The 20,026-nt window shown below is 42.1% G+C and overlaps 1 protein-coding gene across 2 annotated transcripts in view; it reads right to left on the reverse strand.

Moving 5' to 3' along the window:
• Positions 1 to 20,026, reverse strand: part of DNAAF9 (dynein axonemal assembly factor 9) — a 132,488-nt gene that overhangs the window by 63,357 nt on the left and 49,105 nt on the right. Inside the window, exons 9-18 of one of the 2 annotated variants that reach the window (XM_059133811.1) lie at positions 19,820 to 19,875; positions 16,207 to 16,342; positions 13,510 to 13,591; positions 12,500 to 12,536; positions 7,714 to 7,798; positions 6,454 to 6,530; positions 4,670 to 4,714; positions 4,250 to 4,295; positions 1,546 to 1,657; positions 852 to 922 (exon numbers count right to left, since the gene is read on the reverse strand). In XM_059133811.1, the coding sequence (XP_058989794.1) occupies positions 852 to 922; positions 1,546 to 1,657; positions 4,250 to 4,295; positions 4,670 to 4,714; positions 6,454 to 6,530; positions 7,714 to 7,798; positions 12,500 to 12,536; positions 13,510 to 13,591; positions 16,207 to 16,342; positions 19,820 to 19,875 (747 nt within the window). Of the gene's footprint in view, positions 1 to 851; positions 923 to 1,545; positions 1,658 to 4,249; positions 4,296 to 4,669; positions 4,715 to 6,453; positions 6,531 to 7,713; positions 7,802 to 12,499; positions 12,537 to 13,509; positions 13,592 to 16,206; positions 16,343 to 19,819; positions 19,876 to 20,026 lie in introns of both variants that reach the window. The other variant, XM_059133810.1, reaches the window with a different exon arrangement.

The raw sequence follows: 20,026 nt of genomic DNA on the forward strand, positions 1-20,026 counted from the left end.
CAATATTTCTAGGACACTGACTGGGCAGTCCCTCCACCAAATCCTGTGCTCTCAGGCCCTGATGGCTGGCAGAGCTGGGCTGCCTACTTGCCATCAAGGCTCAGAGACCAAGGCCATGGTGGACTCTCCCTCTCCCTGGGATCTGAGGTCCAGCTAACGGAGCCTACAAGATGTGGAAATGATGTATTAGTCTCCACTTGTATTTCACTTCAGAAAAAAACAACTATTTGTAAGGATAAAGGGAAGAGAACATAGTAAAATATTTTGAACATGTTCTCATTTATATGTATTCATGTTACAATAGAGGGTGGTTCTTGTTCATCCTTATTTACATCAGAATTGATTTTCTAAAACAGGTACTTAGTCCATTACTAGACTCACTGCTCTCATACTTTCTGTGTCCCAAGGCACCAGAGTTTTAGACCAACTCCCACTGATGAAGATGGGACCCTTCTACATGGAGAGACTGCTGTTAAAAACTCAGCAGCAACCATTCTGACCAGAGAATCCACTCCTTACTATCTCTGTGACTTTGGACAGGCTGGTCAATTTCTGAGCCTTAGTACCTTCATCTGTAAAATGAAGGTTTAATTTCTTCTTTTCATAATTTAGTAGGGACTCAAATCACTTAGTTCATTTCTTCTGGCACTTTCCCAAGATTAGGACAGAGTTAAAGAAACTAGATTCATTTGTATAAAGAAAAAGAGCTGAGATAAAAACTTCCATTTCTGAAAAGTAGCTAGCTTAGGCTCTGACATCCCACCAGGGACCCAATGAAGAGGCTCTTCCTCAAATGTTCTCTCCAATTTCTCCACATTTAAATCCACTTCCACCAGATGCATGACACTAACCAGCCAGGAGCAGAATCTGGGTATGGCCGCTGTCAGGACTATGAAGCTGGTTTCTGTGGTAACAGTGCCATCTGCAGGAAGACCACAGACATGCCAGTTACTGCCCACTACCTGAGCCCACCTTGTAGACCCCCAAACTAACACCCCTCCCCTTCTCAGGCTCCTCTTATTAGTATACAGTAAGTATAGTATGGTATAGTACACAGTAACTAATAATACAATATTAGTATACAAAATCTTGGGCTCTCAGAAATTGAAAACTTCCTCATCTGGGAACAGGGAGATTAATGAGGGGAGGGAGAAAGGTTTCCCCATGTGATTAACTATTATTTTTTTTCAACAAAGAGAAACACACACTTAAATGTAGAGTCCTGGGAATTAGTTTTCTTTTCATCTGTATTTCTAATTTTTATCAAGGTAGTGCAAAGGTTAAAAAAAAGATCGGATTATTATTTCAAATTGCTTCTTCCTGACTACCAGTAAGGCTGTACATATTCTCATAAGTGTGTGAGTGAAGATAATGTTATAATTAATAACATGTTATATATAATTATAATATACAATAATATAGACTTATTATATATTATGATTTATACATACACAAGAACTATGACACTACATCTATTAACTTATTTTGCTGAAACAAACAAAAACAACTCAAGTTTTGCTTTCTAAAGACCTTATATACACTTACCCTTTTCTTTAACCAAGATCTGAGATGTCAAGAAGGATTCTGAGAAGACCACAGACCCTAAGCACCCCCTTCCTCCCAGTAAGTCAGGAATGTCATACACAGTCATACAAGCCTGTATCAAATGAGAAAACAGAGTCAGGCCAGTTGTCACTCTTAAACTTTCAGGGAGAGACCATTAAGAAACAGATCACAAAATACTGCTCTAAGGCACATTTTGACAGAATACTCCAGAGGGTTTTGTTGTTGTTGTTGTTGTTTTTAAGGAAAACTCAAGTTCTTCTGAACTACATCTCAGGACCGGGAGAGGACTTCAGCATCACCCATGCTCCCCTGCAACTGCTTCTGCATCAGAGACACATTTGGGCCATAGGAGTATTTCTATGTTTCTATAAATTCCCTCAAATTCCTTATCTTTCCTAAGATAACAACTGTCCTTCTTAATTGTGATGAGGCCCTGGCCTCTCAAGAGTTAGAGATGTTTCTTTCAGGCTCTTGTACACTCATATACTCCTCGCATCCTGGCATATCCACATGCCTGCCAATTCCTTCTCTGGTTTGGGCTCAAGTTCTGAACAAGTCTGGGAAGGTGGGCATTCATTCATTACACATGTCTTCATGGATATTTCTGGATACATGTCAATACCTACAAATGCTTCTTACAGTACCAAGAAAATGAAAAGAAAACTACTTAAGCTTTTATGGCAAGACAAATAAAAATAGAGGCTTTAGTAGGCTGGAAAAACAAACAAACAAACAAACAACACAGCGAGATCTCTTGAATGGCTGATAAACAAGAACTAAAGAAAACAGAACAATTTCAGGGGGACTCTAGCAGAAGAAATGCAGAAAATGGTATGAGCCAGAGCCAGGGTGTGGAATGACAGAAGATCTGGTGAGGGACACGGGATAAGTAGCACAATGAGCACTCTCAGGTCCTGTCTCCTCCTGGCCTGATGTTGCTGAACGGCCATGTGCAGAGTTCCTGAAACAGAGCCCATTTTCAATACACTGTGATCCTAGCCTGGGATCCCTATTCCAGGTTCAGGGCAGAGATAAAAGATGTGGGGTTCTTGAAGAGATTGCTAGATTCCCAAATACAAAAGGGAGGCAGAAGAGTTGAGGAAAAAAACTGTTAAAGCCAAAGTGGTTAGTTTTTCATGTTGTTATGAAAAAAGGATGTATAAAAGTGATAGGTAGGCTTTTATATTTTAGTTAACTTTCTGATTAGGCCTGACAACTGGGAGTTTTTGTTTTTGTTTCAAAATCTTAATCTGCTTCAAAGAATTTTGAACATGCGAAGACACGAAGCCTTCTCCGGCTGCATGGTCTCTCTTAATTGATGGTGGGAACCCCACTTTTGTTTCCAGATCAAAGAGGAAGACAATCCAGTGAGTTATACTCAATACCTTACTTTTATACTTGCCTTCTAATATTGAGGAAGAGGAGAAAGAAAACTGAAAGGCAGAACTTCATCTCTATTTGAAAAGGAGGACAAGATTTACACAGAAAACAATTTTCTCTCTCTTCTTTCCTATTTCATTAGTGGCTGCTGAAAGTGTACTTAACACAATAGTATGATTCCACTGGGATCCTGATCACCTTCTACTGGGCAAAGGACCTTCCAGAGCACTGCAGCAGAGTCTAAATAGAGATATCAGGGCTTACGGTCTGGCAAGGAGATAAAGTACTAACACCTAATATCAGGAAGCATCTCCTAGCATCCTGATGATGTCACCATGAAGTCTCTTAGTTCTAAATGAGCATCAACACAAAATGCTGATGATACAGGGAGCAGACACTTTATAAAAGGAGAACTTACAACCTTAAGAAGTTACTCTTGTTGTACTACTCTGTAGATGAGATGACACTACTGCTTTCCCACTGGTGATAGTGGCAGGCATGCATTTGCACTGAGTCATCCAGACCTGCACACCAAGTTCCTGGTGACCCAAAGCTCACTGGAATTAAGGCTCAGGCAGTAGCCACAGAAGAGACTCAAGGTGTAATCCGTGCCCATGTATTCTGCAACCAGAATCTTGGCTGGATAACTACCATACTTTCATGCATTGCTTGCCAATCTTCTGCACATTAGAACGCACTGAGCTAAATGGAGAACTTGGCTTGTGACCAGGAGCAACTGGTCTAGAAATTCGGCTCCCCCAGGCCATGCCAGCCAGCTCACCTGGGGACCAATATTTCTTTATCTCCAAACCATGCCCCTGTCCCATCAGGGTGTCCCCAGAAAATGGGCTGGAAAGTTCTGCTCTGACTACCCACTTCACTGGAAACTTAGGCCCCCAGTTTTTTGTTTCTTTTATTTTCACAGACTGTCCTAAGGGTATCAACTAAGGCCCTGGAACACAGAGAATCCACTGAAAACTCATCGGTCTGTGTTGAGACAGGTTTATCCTCAGCTCACATTTCCACATGAGGTCAGAGCAGTCTCAGTTAGTTGGAGGAAGCCTTCCTAACCTTAGGCAGAAGTGTCTCTCTCAGCCCCCAGATAAGACTCTGGGGTATGATGTGGACCTTGTACAGCCACCCGCTCACAGGCTTACTATGGCTACAGCTGGAATGCTCCTGAGAAAAGACCAGTTTCCTCAGGGACAGACTGCCCAAGACTCCCACCTACTCCTGTCTCACCCTTGCAGATGTCCCTATTTAAGCCACTCCCTGACAGCTGACTTGTAACAGCTCTGCTTACCGTCTTTACAAAGTATAAGCTATCTTCACTGTCCAGAGGCACAATCCTAGAAGAGGAAGAAACAGGAGAAACATATATCACAATTACAATGTTCTTTTCTCAACTTGGCAACAACCCACAGACCCAGATTTCTTTCAGGGCTTTTCAAAGCACTGGGTGACATGTAGGCAGAATTAGTATACAGGTCACTGGAAGGAATTAGGTCCACCACCTACTGCCATGCCTCGGTCTTTCAAAGGGAAGCACTCAGAGTACAGCGTCTCAGCTGAGTATAGCAAGTCCCAGGCCCAATCCTGGCACGATGTCATTGCCAGAACTCTAAAAAGACCACCCACATCAGCAGTTACAAGATAGCCTCTCTTCACTTCTTGTTCCTAAAAACATGCTCCAAAAGAGCATGCATCACAAACATACACTTACCTTCCCTGATTATTCACAGCATGGATGTGAAAAGCCATCTTGGAGCTATAGACCCAAAACAAAATAAAAAGTCAGTCTGCTCTTGCTAACCACTGTTGGCCACCACCCACCCCCCAGACACCTGCTGCTGCAGTGCACATGTGCTGGGCCTCCATGGCACATTTGCCAAGTGTGGGGCCAGCATTTGACTCCAGTCACAGCTCTGCCTCTGTGCAGATTCTCAGGGCCGGCTTGACTCTTGGATAGAGCAGGAGAGAACCATGTGCTGGAACTGTTGCCTACTGCAGACAGGGAAGACCCTCTACTGGCCCATAGCCTCCTGCCCCACACTTGTAACATATTGTCCTGATCCTCCTCTTCTTTACTACCTTTGGGTCAAGGTGCCATCCCTGCTCCAAGCTCAAGCAGAGACACCAAGTCCTGTGTTCCTCTCAGGAGATGATTTGCTAATCTGATGTAGTGTAAGGTACTCAGTTAAGTGACCTTGTGGAGAGAAGGGAGTGGGGCTCCAGATGGAACTCCCATTACCTGGATTTCTTTTCTTGTTCCTTCCTCCAGCTAGAGAAGTATGCCCAGGACTAAAAGGCTTTGCCTGCCCTGGTAGAAAGGTAGCCTGCCCTGGAAGGCTGAGTGGCCTACTCAGAGCTCCGAGGAAAGGAAGAAGGGAACGACTATGCCAGCCATGTCGACGGTGACAAAGAAGCCCTCCCCCCACCCCCCAATGCGATAGCAGCTAACATCTACATGCTTAGACACTCTGCATGGTGGGAAGACAAGGAAACAGATGTACGGAGAGCTCCTTGTCTTACCCAAAGTAACACAACTAGAAAGCAAAAGTTTCCTCAAACTCAGGTCTGCCAGGAATAGATAATCCAGGCCAGCACAAGGCCTTAAGGAAACAAACTTCTATCCTTCTCATCTTATGGCCAGAGCTATAAGATCCAGAAGACCCAGAAGAAAGAGGCCTGAAGCCTTGCACCAGAAAGATCTGGCTCTTCCCTCTACTCCTGGAGCTGCAGCAATAAAATTCTTGTTAGATCAACTTTTTAAATGTTCTTTCTTACTATCCAGGGTTGTAGATGTAAGAAAAAGTGGGACATGGAGCTGAGGCACCACAGGGCACAACCCATAAGTATTCTAAGAAAATTCCCCAATGTCTCTGGTGTCTTTTGCCTCTTTTGCCAAAAAGTGCACCAAGTGGTCCTCATACAGGATGGGTGGAGGGTTAGATGGACTGGGTTCATGAAAGTTTGGCTATGGACACAGACCACACAGAGAACCCTGTGATGTGCCAGGAGATGTATAATGGCTGGACTGCTATAGCAAGCCTGAATCCCAGAGCTTCTAGCTCCTGAGACAAAGCCAGGCTCAGGATATCTATTCCCTGAGAGGCATCAGAGGCCCAAGGTCAGGGTCTCCTAAGCAGGAACTGTGTCTATGTGCCCAGGGACCCTGACCCTAACAAACTTCACCCCTCATGTCCCTGCTTCACCTTTCTAATCTCTAAGCCTGGGTCCTTCAGGTCTCTGATGCTTCTGCCATTGATCTGCCTCCCATTCTGGCATCAGGAAATGTGTCTGACTCTTTTTCATACAGTTCCTCCATCTTTGGCTCCCTGGCCTCTCAAAGCCCTGATCATGAATGTTTGCCTTTCAGATATCCTCATATTTTACTGGAACATTTCTCAAAGGGAAGACAGAATATCAAATACAAGACAGAAAAGGGTCTTTATTTAATAAAGCATTAAAAATAACTCCTTATAGAAAATAGCAGCCATTGCTTACCGTAGGGCTGCCTTAAACTGCATCAACTCAAAGAAATCTAACCCAGATCCCAGGGTCTGCTCAGCTACCTCCTTTGCCTATAAAAGCAATGACAAAACAGAGACAATTAGCTTTCATAGCAAGAAAGAGTACACATCACTGATAGGAAGTACCCTTCTAACATTTGGCCAGGAGAACATTGTGCCCCTCCCCTCTACATGATTGCTTTGTATATATCAATAGATCAAAGTGAAAACATTGTGTTAAGGGAAACAGGTGCCTGCTTTCTTTGGGTTGGGTTCACAGGAAACACTTCATTCAGGCAGGTGGGCACTGGAACCTGATCTACCGGGAACTGTAATCAGCCAGGATGATGCCATTGTGAGGTCTGGAAAAGGGTTTCCTCCTCCCCTCTCCCTTGGCCCTGGGGGAAAGACTACTGCCCTTGGAGTTTCTGCCAGATGCTAAGAACATTTAAATACCTAGATTTACAAAAGATCACTTAAAAAGAAAAAGTGTGAGAACTGATACTGCATAAGCCTTCAGCGAAAGGGCTGAGAAATTCCAAGTTGCCAGGGATCCAGTTCAAGTGAGGAGGGAAGATGGCAGGGAGCTGGTGACTACGGCTACAGTCTCTGTGATATCTACATCATACACAACCTTTCCAATATCAAATGGCTTCCTTCAGGAAAGGTCCTATTGGCATTGGGAGGCATCAAGCCGACTCTTCGCATCTCCTTACTGGGTCAGATATAGGAATCCAACTCAGCAGGGCAGGTTAACCGCAAAACAGCAAGGAAGAGAACGGTCAGAGAATGAGAACACATGTGCTTGTCTAGGAAAGGCAAATCAGATTTTCTAATTTTTTTTTTTTAAACACTGAAATCTCACTATGTAGCTCAAGACAAACTTAGCTAACTCTATTAAATTCACAGTAGAAAAATCTATATTTTTATTTTTTAACTTTTAAAGAGCTAGTTAAAAAAAAAAAAAAAGGCTAGAAAGTAAAACAGTAGGCTACAGAATGACTTTTCTTTAACACGACCAGATATCTACAAAGAAGTGCTGATTAGCGGTCGGTCATTCCTAGGACAAGGGCAGTTCAGTCACAGGCAGCAGAAGCTCAGCGCTCTCCAGGCACCTTTGTCTGGCGCCAGCTCCACTGAGGCCCAGGCTCTCACAAAATTGACTACTACCAGGTGTCCAAAGACAAAACACATGGATAGGAAGGCTTACACTGAAATTACTACTAAGGAAAGAGAAACATGGTATTAAAATTACCTTTGTTAGACTGGAAGTTTTAGCATAACATGCAATGCCAGCCAAAACAGCCTCTATAACAGCAGCATACACCTGGGACAAGAGCCTACTTTAGAACAAAAAATATGGGTTAACTACAGCATCACAAGGTTTCAACAAAAGCTGCATGCACATAAATGACATTCCCTAAGTAACTGATTTTTAAAAAGAATGAGAAAAGTGCAAAAACAGAACTCATTGATTTCTAAGCCTTTTATAAAGACTTATTTATTATGTCGAGAGAAAGTGTGTGCGTGCATGGGGAGCATGGCGAGGGGCAAAGGGAGAGAGACAGAATTTCAAGCCGACTCCCTGCTGAGCACAGAGCCTGACTCAGAGCTTGATCCTAGGACCCTGAGATGATGATGTGAGCTGAAACCAAGAGTTAGATGCTTAACCAACTGAGCCACCCAGGCACCCCTGATTTCTAAACCTTTTAAAAGTCATGTGCCCCACATGATTTATACTTTGCTCTTTTTTTTCTTAAGTTTTGTAGAGGGTTTTTTTTTTTTTAATTATTCATTTTAGAGAGAGAGCGGGCAAGTGCAGAGGGAGAGAATCTCAAGGAGACTCCATGCTGAGCACAGAGCCCAGTTTGTGACTTTATCTCATGACCCTGAAATCATAACCTGAGCTGAAACCAAGAATGAGCTTCTTAACTAACTGTGCAACCCGGGTGTCCCTATACTTTGCTCTTATTAAACCATGATAAGAAAAGCCAACTCTGCTAAGAAGACCAACCCTCCCTGTTTGTGATCCAACTGAAGAGAACTCGGTGGGCTCCCTAGCCCCTCTGTCAGGAGTCTGAATCCCTTCAGTATCTTGGTATAGATTTTCTGCTTTTTCGGGACCAACCACACCATACATTCATGTCATCTCCTCCCAGGCCTACGAACTGCTACTGGAACTTCAGGAGCAAAAGAGATTACCTCAGAGGAAAAGATGAGCTCCGCTTAAATTTAAATTACCAGCTGCACACCATTTTTCAAGTAGCTTACCTGATCCAGAGAATAGAGTGTGCTCCTGAGGGCAAACATTCCCTTCCTAAAGCTCCCTGCTCTTCACTCACCAATCCTGCCCTTTCTCTTGGACTTCTCACTTCCCAAATTGATTTTAAGAAGGTTTCTTCCTTCTCAGCATTTTGGGCCAGATAAATTTTTTGTCATGGTGTCTGTCCTGTGCACTATAGGAAGTTCAGCAACACCCCTGGCCTCTATCCATTAGACGCCAGTAGTACCCCCAGTTGGGATAACAAAAATGTCTCCAGACACTGTCAAAGGTCGCTAGGGGTGGGGCTGGAGGAAGAGGAGCAGTAGAACTGCCCTTGGTTGAGAATCACTACCTTATGGGAGAGAGATTTAGGATCTTATCAGGATAATTATAGAGAGAAGGGGCTGGTTCATCCACAAGGCCCTAAAAGGCAGGGAAGATGCCTGGCAAGAAGATGATAAAGACTTGCCAAAACTATGTCAATGTTTATGCCTGAGAATCTTTTAACAAGGAAGGTGATCAGAGTTAGAACGCAGGAAGGAACCCAGAAATGATCTGGTCTAACTCTCATCATACAGAAGAAGCCAGGAGGGCTTCAGGAGGTGGAGTAAACTGTCCAAGGCACAGAAAATGAATGGCAGACTTGAATTCAGGTCTGCTGTCAGCCTGGTGCTTTTCTATTGTACCATGTCACATAGCCAATTCCTTTAATTTCCTCCTTGGCGCCCACACCACATCTCTACATTTTAGGTAAGAGATTTGAGTTGGGTAGAAGAAAAAAAAAAAAAGAAAAAGCATACGTAACAAAATGACAGCTCCGAAGATCAACATATCCTGAAGACTGTTGGCCAGGCCACAACAGAGGAGTATGTCTTGGTAGGAAGGGGCTTGGCAGGGGCACTGACAATGAGCATGGCCACTTCCAGGTAAGATCAGAATCTTCCACACCTTGGCACAAACACCTAAGACATATAAAGATGCCCTTCCTCCTTTCCCCACCCAGCTTGACTCACTCAGTACCAAAATGTTTTGGCCCCCTCACTGGTTGGCTTTCTCCTATACAACCTATACAAACCCCAGACAACAGCTGAATGCAAAGCCACGTGACTATGGGCTTATAAAATGGCCTGAATGGGAGGCCTGAGACTCTTGCCTGGATGGCACTGCCACTGCCTTCACTAGGACTCCATAAGGCCCAAGTTCTAACAGCTCTGTGTTTCACCAAGTCTCCACATGTACTCTCAAGCACTGGTCAATACTAGTCCATGAAGCAGGGCACCAATGAATTTGGTTAGGAGGAATGTTTAGGTGTCCAGAATAAAGATCCAGTGGCTAAGCACAGCTGGCACATAAGTACCAGCAGGTACAGGGGTGCCTGTGTGGCTCAGTCAGTTAAGCATCTGACTCTTAATTTTGGCTCTGGTCATGATCTCAGGGTCATGAGATCGAGCCCCACACTGGGCTCCATGCTGGGTGTGGCTTCTGCTTAAGGTTCTCTATCTCCGGGGCACCTGGGTGGCTCAGTGGGTTAAAGCTTCTGCCTTCGGCTCAGGTCATGATCCCAGGGTTCTGGGATCAAGCCCCGCATCGGGCTCTCTGCTCAGCCGGGAGCCGGCTTCCTCCTCTCTCTCTGCCTGCCTCTCTGCCTATTGCGATCTCTGTCAAATAAATAAATAAAATCTTTAAAAAAAAAGAAAAAAGATTCTCTATCTCCCTCTCCCTCTGTCTCTTCCACATACACTCTTGCTCTCTCTTAAAAAAAAAAAAAAAAAAGTAGTACCAGCATGTACAAAGTGAGAATGTGGCTGACATGTTGCTAAAGGGCAGAAAACCCACACACTAAAAAACCGTATACACATTAATTACAGCTATACAAAACCTAAATGTGTAATTTTTAAAAACCCAGTAAGATACACAGTTAAGATACTAATGGGTAGAGCCAAAGAGAAGGAATTATGGCTGATCTTATTTTTCCTCTTTTTCTTTTCTATTTCCCAATTTTTCTGTAGTATGATTATATTCCTTACATTGTATTTTTTCAGATACAGCTACATAGTTCCTACTCCAGAGATTCTGATTCAGTAATTCTGGGAACTACTATAGCCTGGGGATCATATGATTTATAAAAAGATGCTTAGATGATTCTTCGTGGTCTGTCACTATTGGCCTTTGGGAAGCACTTGTCTAGACCCCAGTAGTTTATACTAGAATATTTAATTAGGTAATAACAGAATTCTATTATGTTCATATTCTTTTTTTTTTTTTTTTAAAGATTTTATTTATTTATTTGACAGAGAGAAATCACAAGTAGGCAGAGAGGCAGGCAGAGAGAGAGAGAGAGGAGGAAGCAGGCTCCCTGCTGAGCAGAGAGCCCGATGCGGGACTCGATCCCAGGACCCTGAGATCATGACCTGAGCCGAAGGCAGCAGCTTAACCACTGAGCCACCCAGGCGCCCCTATGTTCATATTCTGATGGAAAATTCCTTTTTGGAATTCAGTAGTTCCAGCACTGTTATGGATTGAATTGAGCCCTTCTAAAACTCATAATGAAAGTCTAATCTTCAATGTAACTGTATTTGGAGATAGGACCTTTAAGAAGGTCACTGAAGTTAAATGAGGTCCTGAGTAGGGGCCTAATCCAGTAGGACTGGTATCCTTACAAGAAGAGGAAGAGACACCAGAGATTTCTGTTTCTCCCCAGAGCTCAGAGGAAAGGCCAGATAAGGACACAATAAGAAGGTGGTGGTCTACAACTCAAGGAACGAGGCCTCACCAGAGACCAACCCTGCTGGTACCTGGAACTTGGACTTCAAGCCTCCAGAATTGTGAGAAAATAAATTTCTGCTGTTTAAGCAACCCAATCTGTGATATTTTGTTATGGTAGCCCAAACAGATTAACACAAACATTATTGAGTTTCTTTCTTTCTTTTTTAAAAATTAACATATAATGTATTATTGCTCCAAGGTACAGGTCTGTGAATCATCAGTCTTACATAATTCACAGTGCTCACCATAGCACAAACCCTCACCAATGTCCATAACCCAGCTACCCTATCCCTATCCCCCACCCCCAGCAACCCTCAGTTTGTTTTGTGAGATTAAGAGTAATAAGTTTATTTTTTATCTTTGGTTTCCTGTTATATGTAGGGGGAGCAAAGTCAACACTGGCCCTTTTTAAAGTTGCACAGCTTTGGGGCACCTGGTGGCTCAGTGGGTTAAAGCCTCTGACTTCAGCTTAGGTCATGATTGCAGGGTCCTGGGATCAAGCCCCAAGTTGGGCTCTCTCCTCAGCGGGGAGCCTGCTTCCCCCTCTCTCTCTGCCTACTTGTGATCTCTGTCAAATAAATAAAAATTTAAAAATAAATAAAAATAAAGTTGCACAGCCTGAGTTCAGATCCCAGCACTATTCCCTAAGTCTAAGAGTCAAATCCAGAGGAAACACTGCTCAGACCAGAAGTGGTTTCAACATAGATTCTCCCAATGTGTTTTAGGATGTTTTATTTCGGGGATTAAAAAATGTACTATGTAGAAGACATAGTAAGAAGAATCACACCATTGAAATGGGTTTGCAGAGGAAGTCTCTGAGTTCTGGAGAGAGGAGCACATGGCAAAGCTGGCAGGACTCCAAGCTGAGAGACAGGGCTAGGGAAACCACAGCTCTGCTCACCACTTCACCCAAATGTCCTATCCACTGCTGATCTCAAAGGAGTTAGAGCAACAGCCACAACTTCTGAGTAACTCAACTTTAAGAAAATATAAAATAGAAATGAAGACTTACATTTGTTCAGTTTTCTTGGGCAGCTTATTCTCATCACCTGTAACAAAGGACCATGAATTAAGTGTGACAAGATCATGTGTCCTGCAAACACTTCACAAGGAGGCTAGAATTTCTTAATTCAAAGGAGACATCAAGAACTACATTTTTTTTTCTTTTGGTTTAAACACAGTACAATCACAACAGTTTTTCCCAGAATCCTCCTAGATCTTCACCCTTGACACTGATTTTGACCACCCACTCAGCATCACCTATGAACATCAGAGAAGACCTGGGGAATCTTAGGCTCTGGAATGTTTTCACCCTTATTTTTAATTTTTTTAAATTATGAGGTATAATTAAGTAGGCTCAGTTCTGACTCTTTTATCATCTCCTTAATTAGCTGACCTTTAATTATCATGCTTCTTTCAGAGTTTTCCAGCTTACACAGCAACACCCAGGTAAAAACCTGGTTTCTGCTGTAGTCTGTTCTGTGGAGCAGTGCTGAGATCCTCATTTATTCTAGAGGTTCTTCTCTAGGTCTCTTTGGATATCTGCAACTTCTGGTTACCCTAGCAAGAAGGGAAGCTCCAGTGCACCTGATCTTTCTGGAGGGCCCCGCAGCATGGAACACTTCCTCCCTTCTACCTTCTAGAAGGGTAGAAGGTACTCTTCTACCACGGCCCTTCTTCACCAGAACAGCAGGCACCTGACTGACTCTGACTTTCACTGTAGCCTGTATCTCCTGATATCCAACTGGGACTCACTTATCCTTGCCTTCCCTCTAACACTGAGCACATGGTCTCACACATGGTTAGACATGTTGAGCTGATGATTATTCCTCCAGAGATACATTCTTTGAGAAATGTGTTAGGTGTATCAACTCTCCACTGCACTGAGAGAGGGAGTTGGAGGCCTACTAAGTGGATATCATAAACTTCTGAGGAAAGTAGTTAATGATGACTCCATTTCTAATTCATGGGAGATATTATTCATTAGGAAAGCTGATGAGATGAGAACTTACAGGAACTTACCCAAGTAAGGAACGTAAGTAGCTCCAAAAAAGTACGTTCTTGAACAAGCAAGGGGTCCCTTTGGTGAGACACACTGTACTACCTGCATGTGAGAAAAAAAAGTAAAAAAAAAGTAAAAAAAAAAAAAAAGAGTAGGGACTTAGGTATGTACTGCTGAAAAATAAAAATTATATCGTTCATGGAAATCAATTTTATCTCACCAACAGCTGATTTATTATTTTTTAAAGGCACAGAGGCAAAGATCACCTTTAATTATTATTTTTCCAAAAGTATTTTGTATTGTGTATTCTTTGTTAAGATTTTATTTATTTATTTGAGAAAGAAAGTGAGAGAGAGAGACAGAGCACAAGCAGGGGAGAGGCAGGCAGAGGGAGAGGGAGAAGCGGGTTCCCAGTGGAGCCACCTAGGTGCCTCTTGTGTTGTGTTTTTAACCTTGGCGGTATTGTGAGATTGCTACTGGGTCAGCTCATGATGCTAATGAATTCACAACTTAGAAGGGAAAGAGAAAATGTGCTTGGGTTTTGACTGTCATTAATAGCCCAGAACTTTCACAGTGAGGACTTTGGCTGACATGACAGGGAAATGTATGGAAGCAGCTATAAATTCAGGAAAGGAGGGTGTGCCCCCATGTCCCCACTTCTATTTGTATTTCATCTCTGTACATAAGCCTTGGGAAGAGATTTAAAAATTCTTATTCTTCGGGGTGCCTAGGTGGCTCAGTTAGTTAAGCAGCTGCCTTCAGCTCAGGTCATGAACATAGGGTCCTGGGATTGAGCCCCGCATCGGGCTCCCTGCTCAGTGGGGAGCCTGCTTCTCCCTCTCCCTCTGCTTCTCTCCCCTGGCTTGTGCTCTCTCACTTGCACGCTCTCTTTCTCTCAAATAAGTAAATAGATAAATAAAATCCTTTAAAAAAAATTCCTATTCTTCTTCCCTGTTTAGTTATTTATACAAAGATAGATACAGATGTCCTTTTCTTTTGAAAATCCAGCATCTCATCAGGGTTCTCAGGCTATTAGTTATAAAAAACAAAATTGCTACCAAAAGAACTAAAGCAAAAGAAATTAGTGCAATATATTAAAAAAATAGCTAAATGTGACACAAATATTCATTCTACTCCAATCTTTGAGGAAGTCACAAGAGAATGCATGGCATTTTTCTGTAATATTGTGAACACTGTGAATCCAAGTTAAAGATGTGTAATAAGGATTGTTTGGCCTACTCTATAATTCACCATAGTGCATATGATCAATATTGCCACGACCCTAAATAAAAACACATGTGCATATTTCTATTTGTTGGTTAACTGGCATATTTCCTCAATAGAACATGTTTCTTGGATTTCCAAATTCCCCCCAATTGAAAGTTTCTTTTAAAGTGCCATTTGTATAAAGAAGATGTGGTATATATATACAATGGAATACTATGCAGCCATCAAAAGAAATGAAATCTTGCCATCTGCAACAATATGGATGAAACTAGAGGGTATTATGTTGAGTGAAACAAGTCAATTAGAGAAAGACAATTATCATATGATCTCTCTGATATGAGGAATTTGAGAAGCAGGGCAGGGGGTTGTGAGGGTAGGGAAGGAAAAAGTGAAACAAGGCTTTTCATGTCTGTGCCTATTGGCATTTCTGGGTTGTCAGCTTCTCCAATATCCAGTCTGGGATATATAAGCAAAAAGGAACCCCAGAAAACTCACTGCCATTTTGTCCCTTTGGTTCTAAGCTCCTCAGCCAGCCTGACTTCTTCTACCTTCCAGAGTCTTTCCATGTTTATTTTACATAAATGTCCAATGTTTTTAGTTGTACTTAGTAGAAGGATTTGGAAAAAAAAATATCTCTACTCCCTCTTCCCAGAAGCAGAACTCAGCTAAATTTCCTTTAGTTTTAACATATATAGTGAACATGTAAGATTACACTAAGAACCCTATGTCATTTGGCATTTCCTGTGTATTCCCAGGATCCTCTGGGGGGTTAAAACGAGGTCTGTGCTCTGCCATTAAAGGGCAGTAAGATCCTAACAGCATATCCATCCACTCAAGTAGCCCTATATTCCTGACCATCTTAGAGGCAGAAAAATTTAGTCCATGAGAAAGTCAATCCAGAGTGACATAGCCTCATGTTCTCCAATCAAAACTAAAAAATAGTACCTACCTCACTAGCTTTCCTGAATGTCAGTAACATTTTGAAAATACTTAAGCTTCCACAGCCTTTTACAAGCACTAGAGTCTCATATTTCAGTCTAATGTTTCCTTTAAAAGAATGTAGCAGACAATTTACCACCAAATGAACAAGTCTTCTCCCTGGTACCCTCAATAAAAGAACAGTGATCCTCAAAGTTTATGTCCTGAAATGTAACAGTGAAGACATATCAAACCTAGTAGGCTTGGAATAAGTCTATTTGTAAGTTAATTTAAAAGTCTTATTCTAATGACAACATTACTATGACAATTTAAAGAGTTTGGTTTGATAAAGTATTTTTTTAAGCTTTTTCCTTCAAATATTTAAAAATTAACGAGGATGTTTTCAAATCACACCTAGTACTTATGCAAAAATACAGTGAGTTTACAATCACTTCTTTCACTCCAAAACAACTTCGAGCTTAAATCAATACACGAACTGGAACGGTTCCTCTTATCCTTCCCTCCTCCCTATTTATAAAACCAATTAAGCACCAGGTAGTCAAGCTACTCACCATGTGTTTGGCAAAGCTCCCATTGGGACCAGTGTTGCGTACCAGATGCCCTTCAGAAGGGAAGTTAAAGTTGCCAGCATTCAGATTTTCTCGTGTGGAGTGATTGCCAAAGAGAACGAATGGCTGCCTATTAGGGCTGGAGTGGCAAACCAAAAATGTGGTTAGAAAAGAGAGTCCTAGCTAGGGCAACTTCCCAGTAAGTGGGTTCTTAGGGTTTTCAGAGTGGGTTTTCAATCCTGCTTGGAGTTTTCAGTCTTGTAGTCTGAGGAAAGAGGTCAGTACAATCCCCCTAATACTCGCTTGCTGGGAAGTGATGCCAGATGTCTCCAACTCCTCCTACTGACCCACAGGGATCATTTAGGGACATAACTAAATTCAAGCCAGGTTTGTATTTTCAGCTTGTTCTAATTCTTAAGGACAAAGTTCCACAGGTCTGTTCATGACGCAGAGATGGAGCAAGGTTCCAGTTTCATGCAACAGCAATTTAATAGAAACAGAAATTTTAAAGGATGACACCAGTTGTGATGCTCAGACTATAGGCAGACAACAGAGGTATTAACTATTCTGGAGCAGCTTTTAGGATGGGAGGAGAGTAGGGTTGCAAATATCTCACTGCCACACTTACCTGCCCTGCATGCATCCCCTTCTTCTGTCTCCTCTCCTTTCATACATGGAAAGCTTTTTAATGCCTTTATTGGTTAGACTTGTCTGTTTATTTTAGTTTTTTGCTGTCACTTTCTGCTCACTTCTCAGTCCACTTCAGTTGACCCCTCAGTCATTTTACTCCAATTACTCTTGCAAAAGTCACCATGTGACTTTCACATAGCAAAGAGCAAATCCAAGGATAGGCTTCGGCCTGCCCTTCCTTGGTCTCTCAGAAGCACCTGACACTCTCTCCCTGAAAGAGCTGTTGCATCTCAGTTTCTCTTGTCAGCCATTCTCTTCCTCTATCTGCTTCTGAATATTCCCAGGGTTTTACTTTCAGCTGTCTGTCTCTCCTTTCCTCTTTCATCATCTATCCCCCGTTCCCCTTCAAGTTTTGCAATAAATAAATGGCATCATCATCCACCCCGGGACTGAGCCAGAACTGAGAAGCCTCCTTAGGCCTCCTTGAGTTCTCCTTCCCCTTACCTTCTAAATCCAACCAACCACCATGTTTCACTCCTATTTGTCCATTTCCCTCAACCCACATGGTCACAGGCCTCATCCCTGATGCCATCATTTCTTCCCCAAACAACTGCACTGCCCCCTCACAGTGACTGTGCTTCCACTCTTGTTCTCCTATAATCTATTCTCCACAGTTCAGATGGGACAACTTTCATACATGGAAAGCTTTTTAATGCCTTTATTTCATTTTCTAGGGAAGGACTGGAATCTTTCACATGGCCAAAGAAGACTTGTATGGTCTGGCCTGGCCAACTTCTTTGGCTCCATGGAAGGTCATTCTCCCCCAACTCTTATATTCCACCAAACCCATCTTCTTTTATGTTCCTTACACTCTCATCTCAAGATGCTTTTCTCCTTTTTAAAAAGGGGCTCACTGATCACCTTTTTAAAAAAAAAAAAAAAAAAATTTTAAGTAATCCCTATACCCAGTGTGGGGCTCGAACACAAAACCCTGAGATCAAGAATTGCACATTTCACTGATTGAGCCACCCAGGTGCTCATCTTACTACCTTTACTCATCATTCAGATCTCCCCTCAGAGAAGACCATGTTCTCCAGCTGTAGTCTTCACAATGCCAAGTTCTCTTCTCCTTCATGGCACCAATCAGAGTTTGTAATTATGTTATTTTGTGAGGTTGCTTGATTAATGTCTTATTTCTCTACCACACTACACACTCCATAACGGCAGAGACCATGACTGCTCGGTTTTAAAAAAAATTTTTTTTAAGTAATCTCTATGTCCAACATGGCATTTAAACTGCGAACCCAGAGATCAAGAATCAAATACTCTACTGACTAAGCCAGCTAGGCATCTCCATGACTGGTTTACTTTTTAATCATTTATTTCTTGCTTAGTATGTCGTATGTTCTCAACAAATAGTACCTAAAGGATATTTTTAAGATAGTTTCAGTTATGGACTGAATGTTTATATCCCCACAAAATTCATATGTTAAAATTCTAACCCCCAAAGTAATGGTATTAGGAGGTAGGGCCTTTGCGGGAGGTGATTAAGTCATTAGGGTAGATCACACATGAATGAGATTATAAAAAAGGCTCTTATAAAAGAGCCTCCTGAGAGATCCCTTGTCCTTTCTGCTATGTAAGGTCATAGTGAAATGACTGCTTTCTAAGAGGAAGTGGGCCCTTATTAGACATTGGATGGGATAGTGTGATTTTGGGACTTACCAGTCTCCAGAACTTAGGGAAATAAATGTTTTTTTGTTTATAAGCAATCTAGTTTACGGTATTTTTGTCACGGCAGCTAAAACAGATTAAGATGGTTTCCTTTATTCCCTACACTTTCCTTAAATTGCCCTTAGTGTGTATCATGTGGAAAATTCTTTATATTTCTTGTATTAGCCTTAAAAATATCTCCTTAAGTTTCAGGAAAATAGGGGCTCTTAAAAGTAAACATGACTCTGATTCTTCTTCTAAAGCTTAATTCGAGGTAAATGACTCTTTAGGCAGAAAAAGATGACCCTAAGTCCCAACCATGGCAATCTGTTTCACTTCAGATTGGACTGGATTTAGGGAAGAAAAGAGAGGAAAGATCTACTCTCATCTATCCATCAGAGGAACCATAACCAGCAGGGGCCCTGTCGATTACCACGATAAGAGAGATGCTAAAGGAAATACCTCAAGAAAACAAATGTAGCAACCCTAATGCTCCTTGTCTTTCTGGGGCTGGACATTTATGCCCAAACCTTTTTACTCCCCATAACATGCTATGGATCCCTGCCTAGCCCTTGGACATTCTGCTTCCTAGCTTCCCTGGGGGTAGGGATGGAATATAAAATTCCTTTCTTTAGATTTCAGCAAGTTACAATGTTTAAAAAGCTAGTTTACTATAAACCTGTATTTTAAAAATTTATTTTTAAAAAAGATTTTATTTATTTATTTGAGACAGAGCAAGAGAGAGACAGCATGAGCGAGGCAGAAGGAGAAGCAGGCTCTCCACTGGGCAGGGAGCCTGATGTGGAACTTGATTCCAGGACTCCGGGATCATGACCTGAGCAGACGGCAGCCGCTTAACTGACTGAGCCACTCAGGTGCCCCTAAAACTGTATTTAAAAAAATATACGGATGGGGGCGCCTGGGTGGCTCAGGTCATGATCTTAGGGCCCTGAGACTGATTCCACACTGGGCCGGCCCCACATGGGCTCCCTGCTTAGTGAGAACTGCTTTTCCCTCTCTCCCTTTGCCTCTATCCCCCTCTTGGGCACTCTCTCTCTCAAATAAATATTTCAAAATAAATATATATGTATATAAATAGAAAAGCAGTAAACGGACAATTTTTCAAGGTATGAATTTCTTACCCTGTGATGACTAAAGTCAATTTGTATTTTCCTGACTCTACCTTAGGGACTTAGATGCTCCCTCACAACCACCCTCCTGGTCAATCCCATTTTCTCTATTACCATTCACCTTTCTTCCCCAAGAAACTTACCTGTTTTCAGTTATATGGCTGGAGATCATTCCATGACTGAAGTAACTTCTGAATGGCTAAAAAAGAAGCCAATATTGTCTATCTTAAGATCATAATTTTATAAAACAATCACAAAACCCCCTCATATATGTACATATGAATGTAGGTATTGTGTGTGTGTGTGTGTTTGAGAGAGATGTTTACAGATTATTGTAAAAACATGAATGA

The sequence above is a fragment of the Mustela lutreola genome, chromosome 9, assembly GCF_030435805.1.
Source record: "Mustela lutreola isolate mMusLut2 chromosome 9, mMusLut2.pri, whole genome shotgun sequence".
NCBI classification, from domain to species: Eukaryota; Metazoa; Chordata; class Mammalia; order Carnivora; family Mustelidae; genus Mustela; species Mustela lutreola.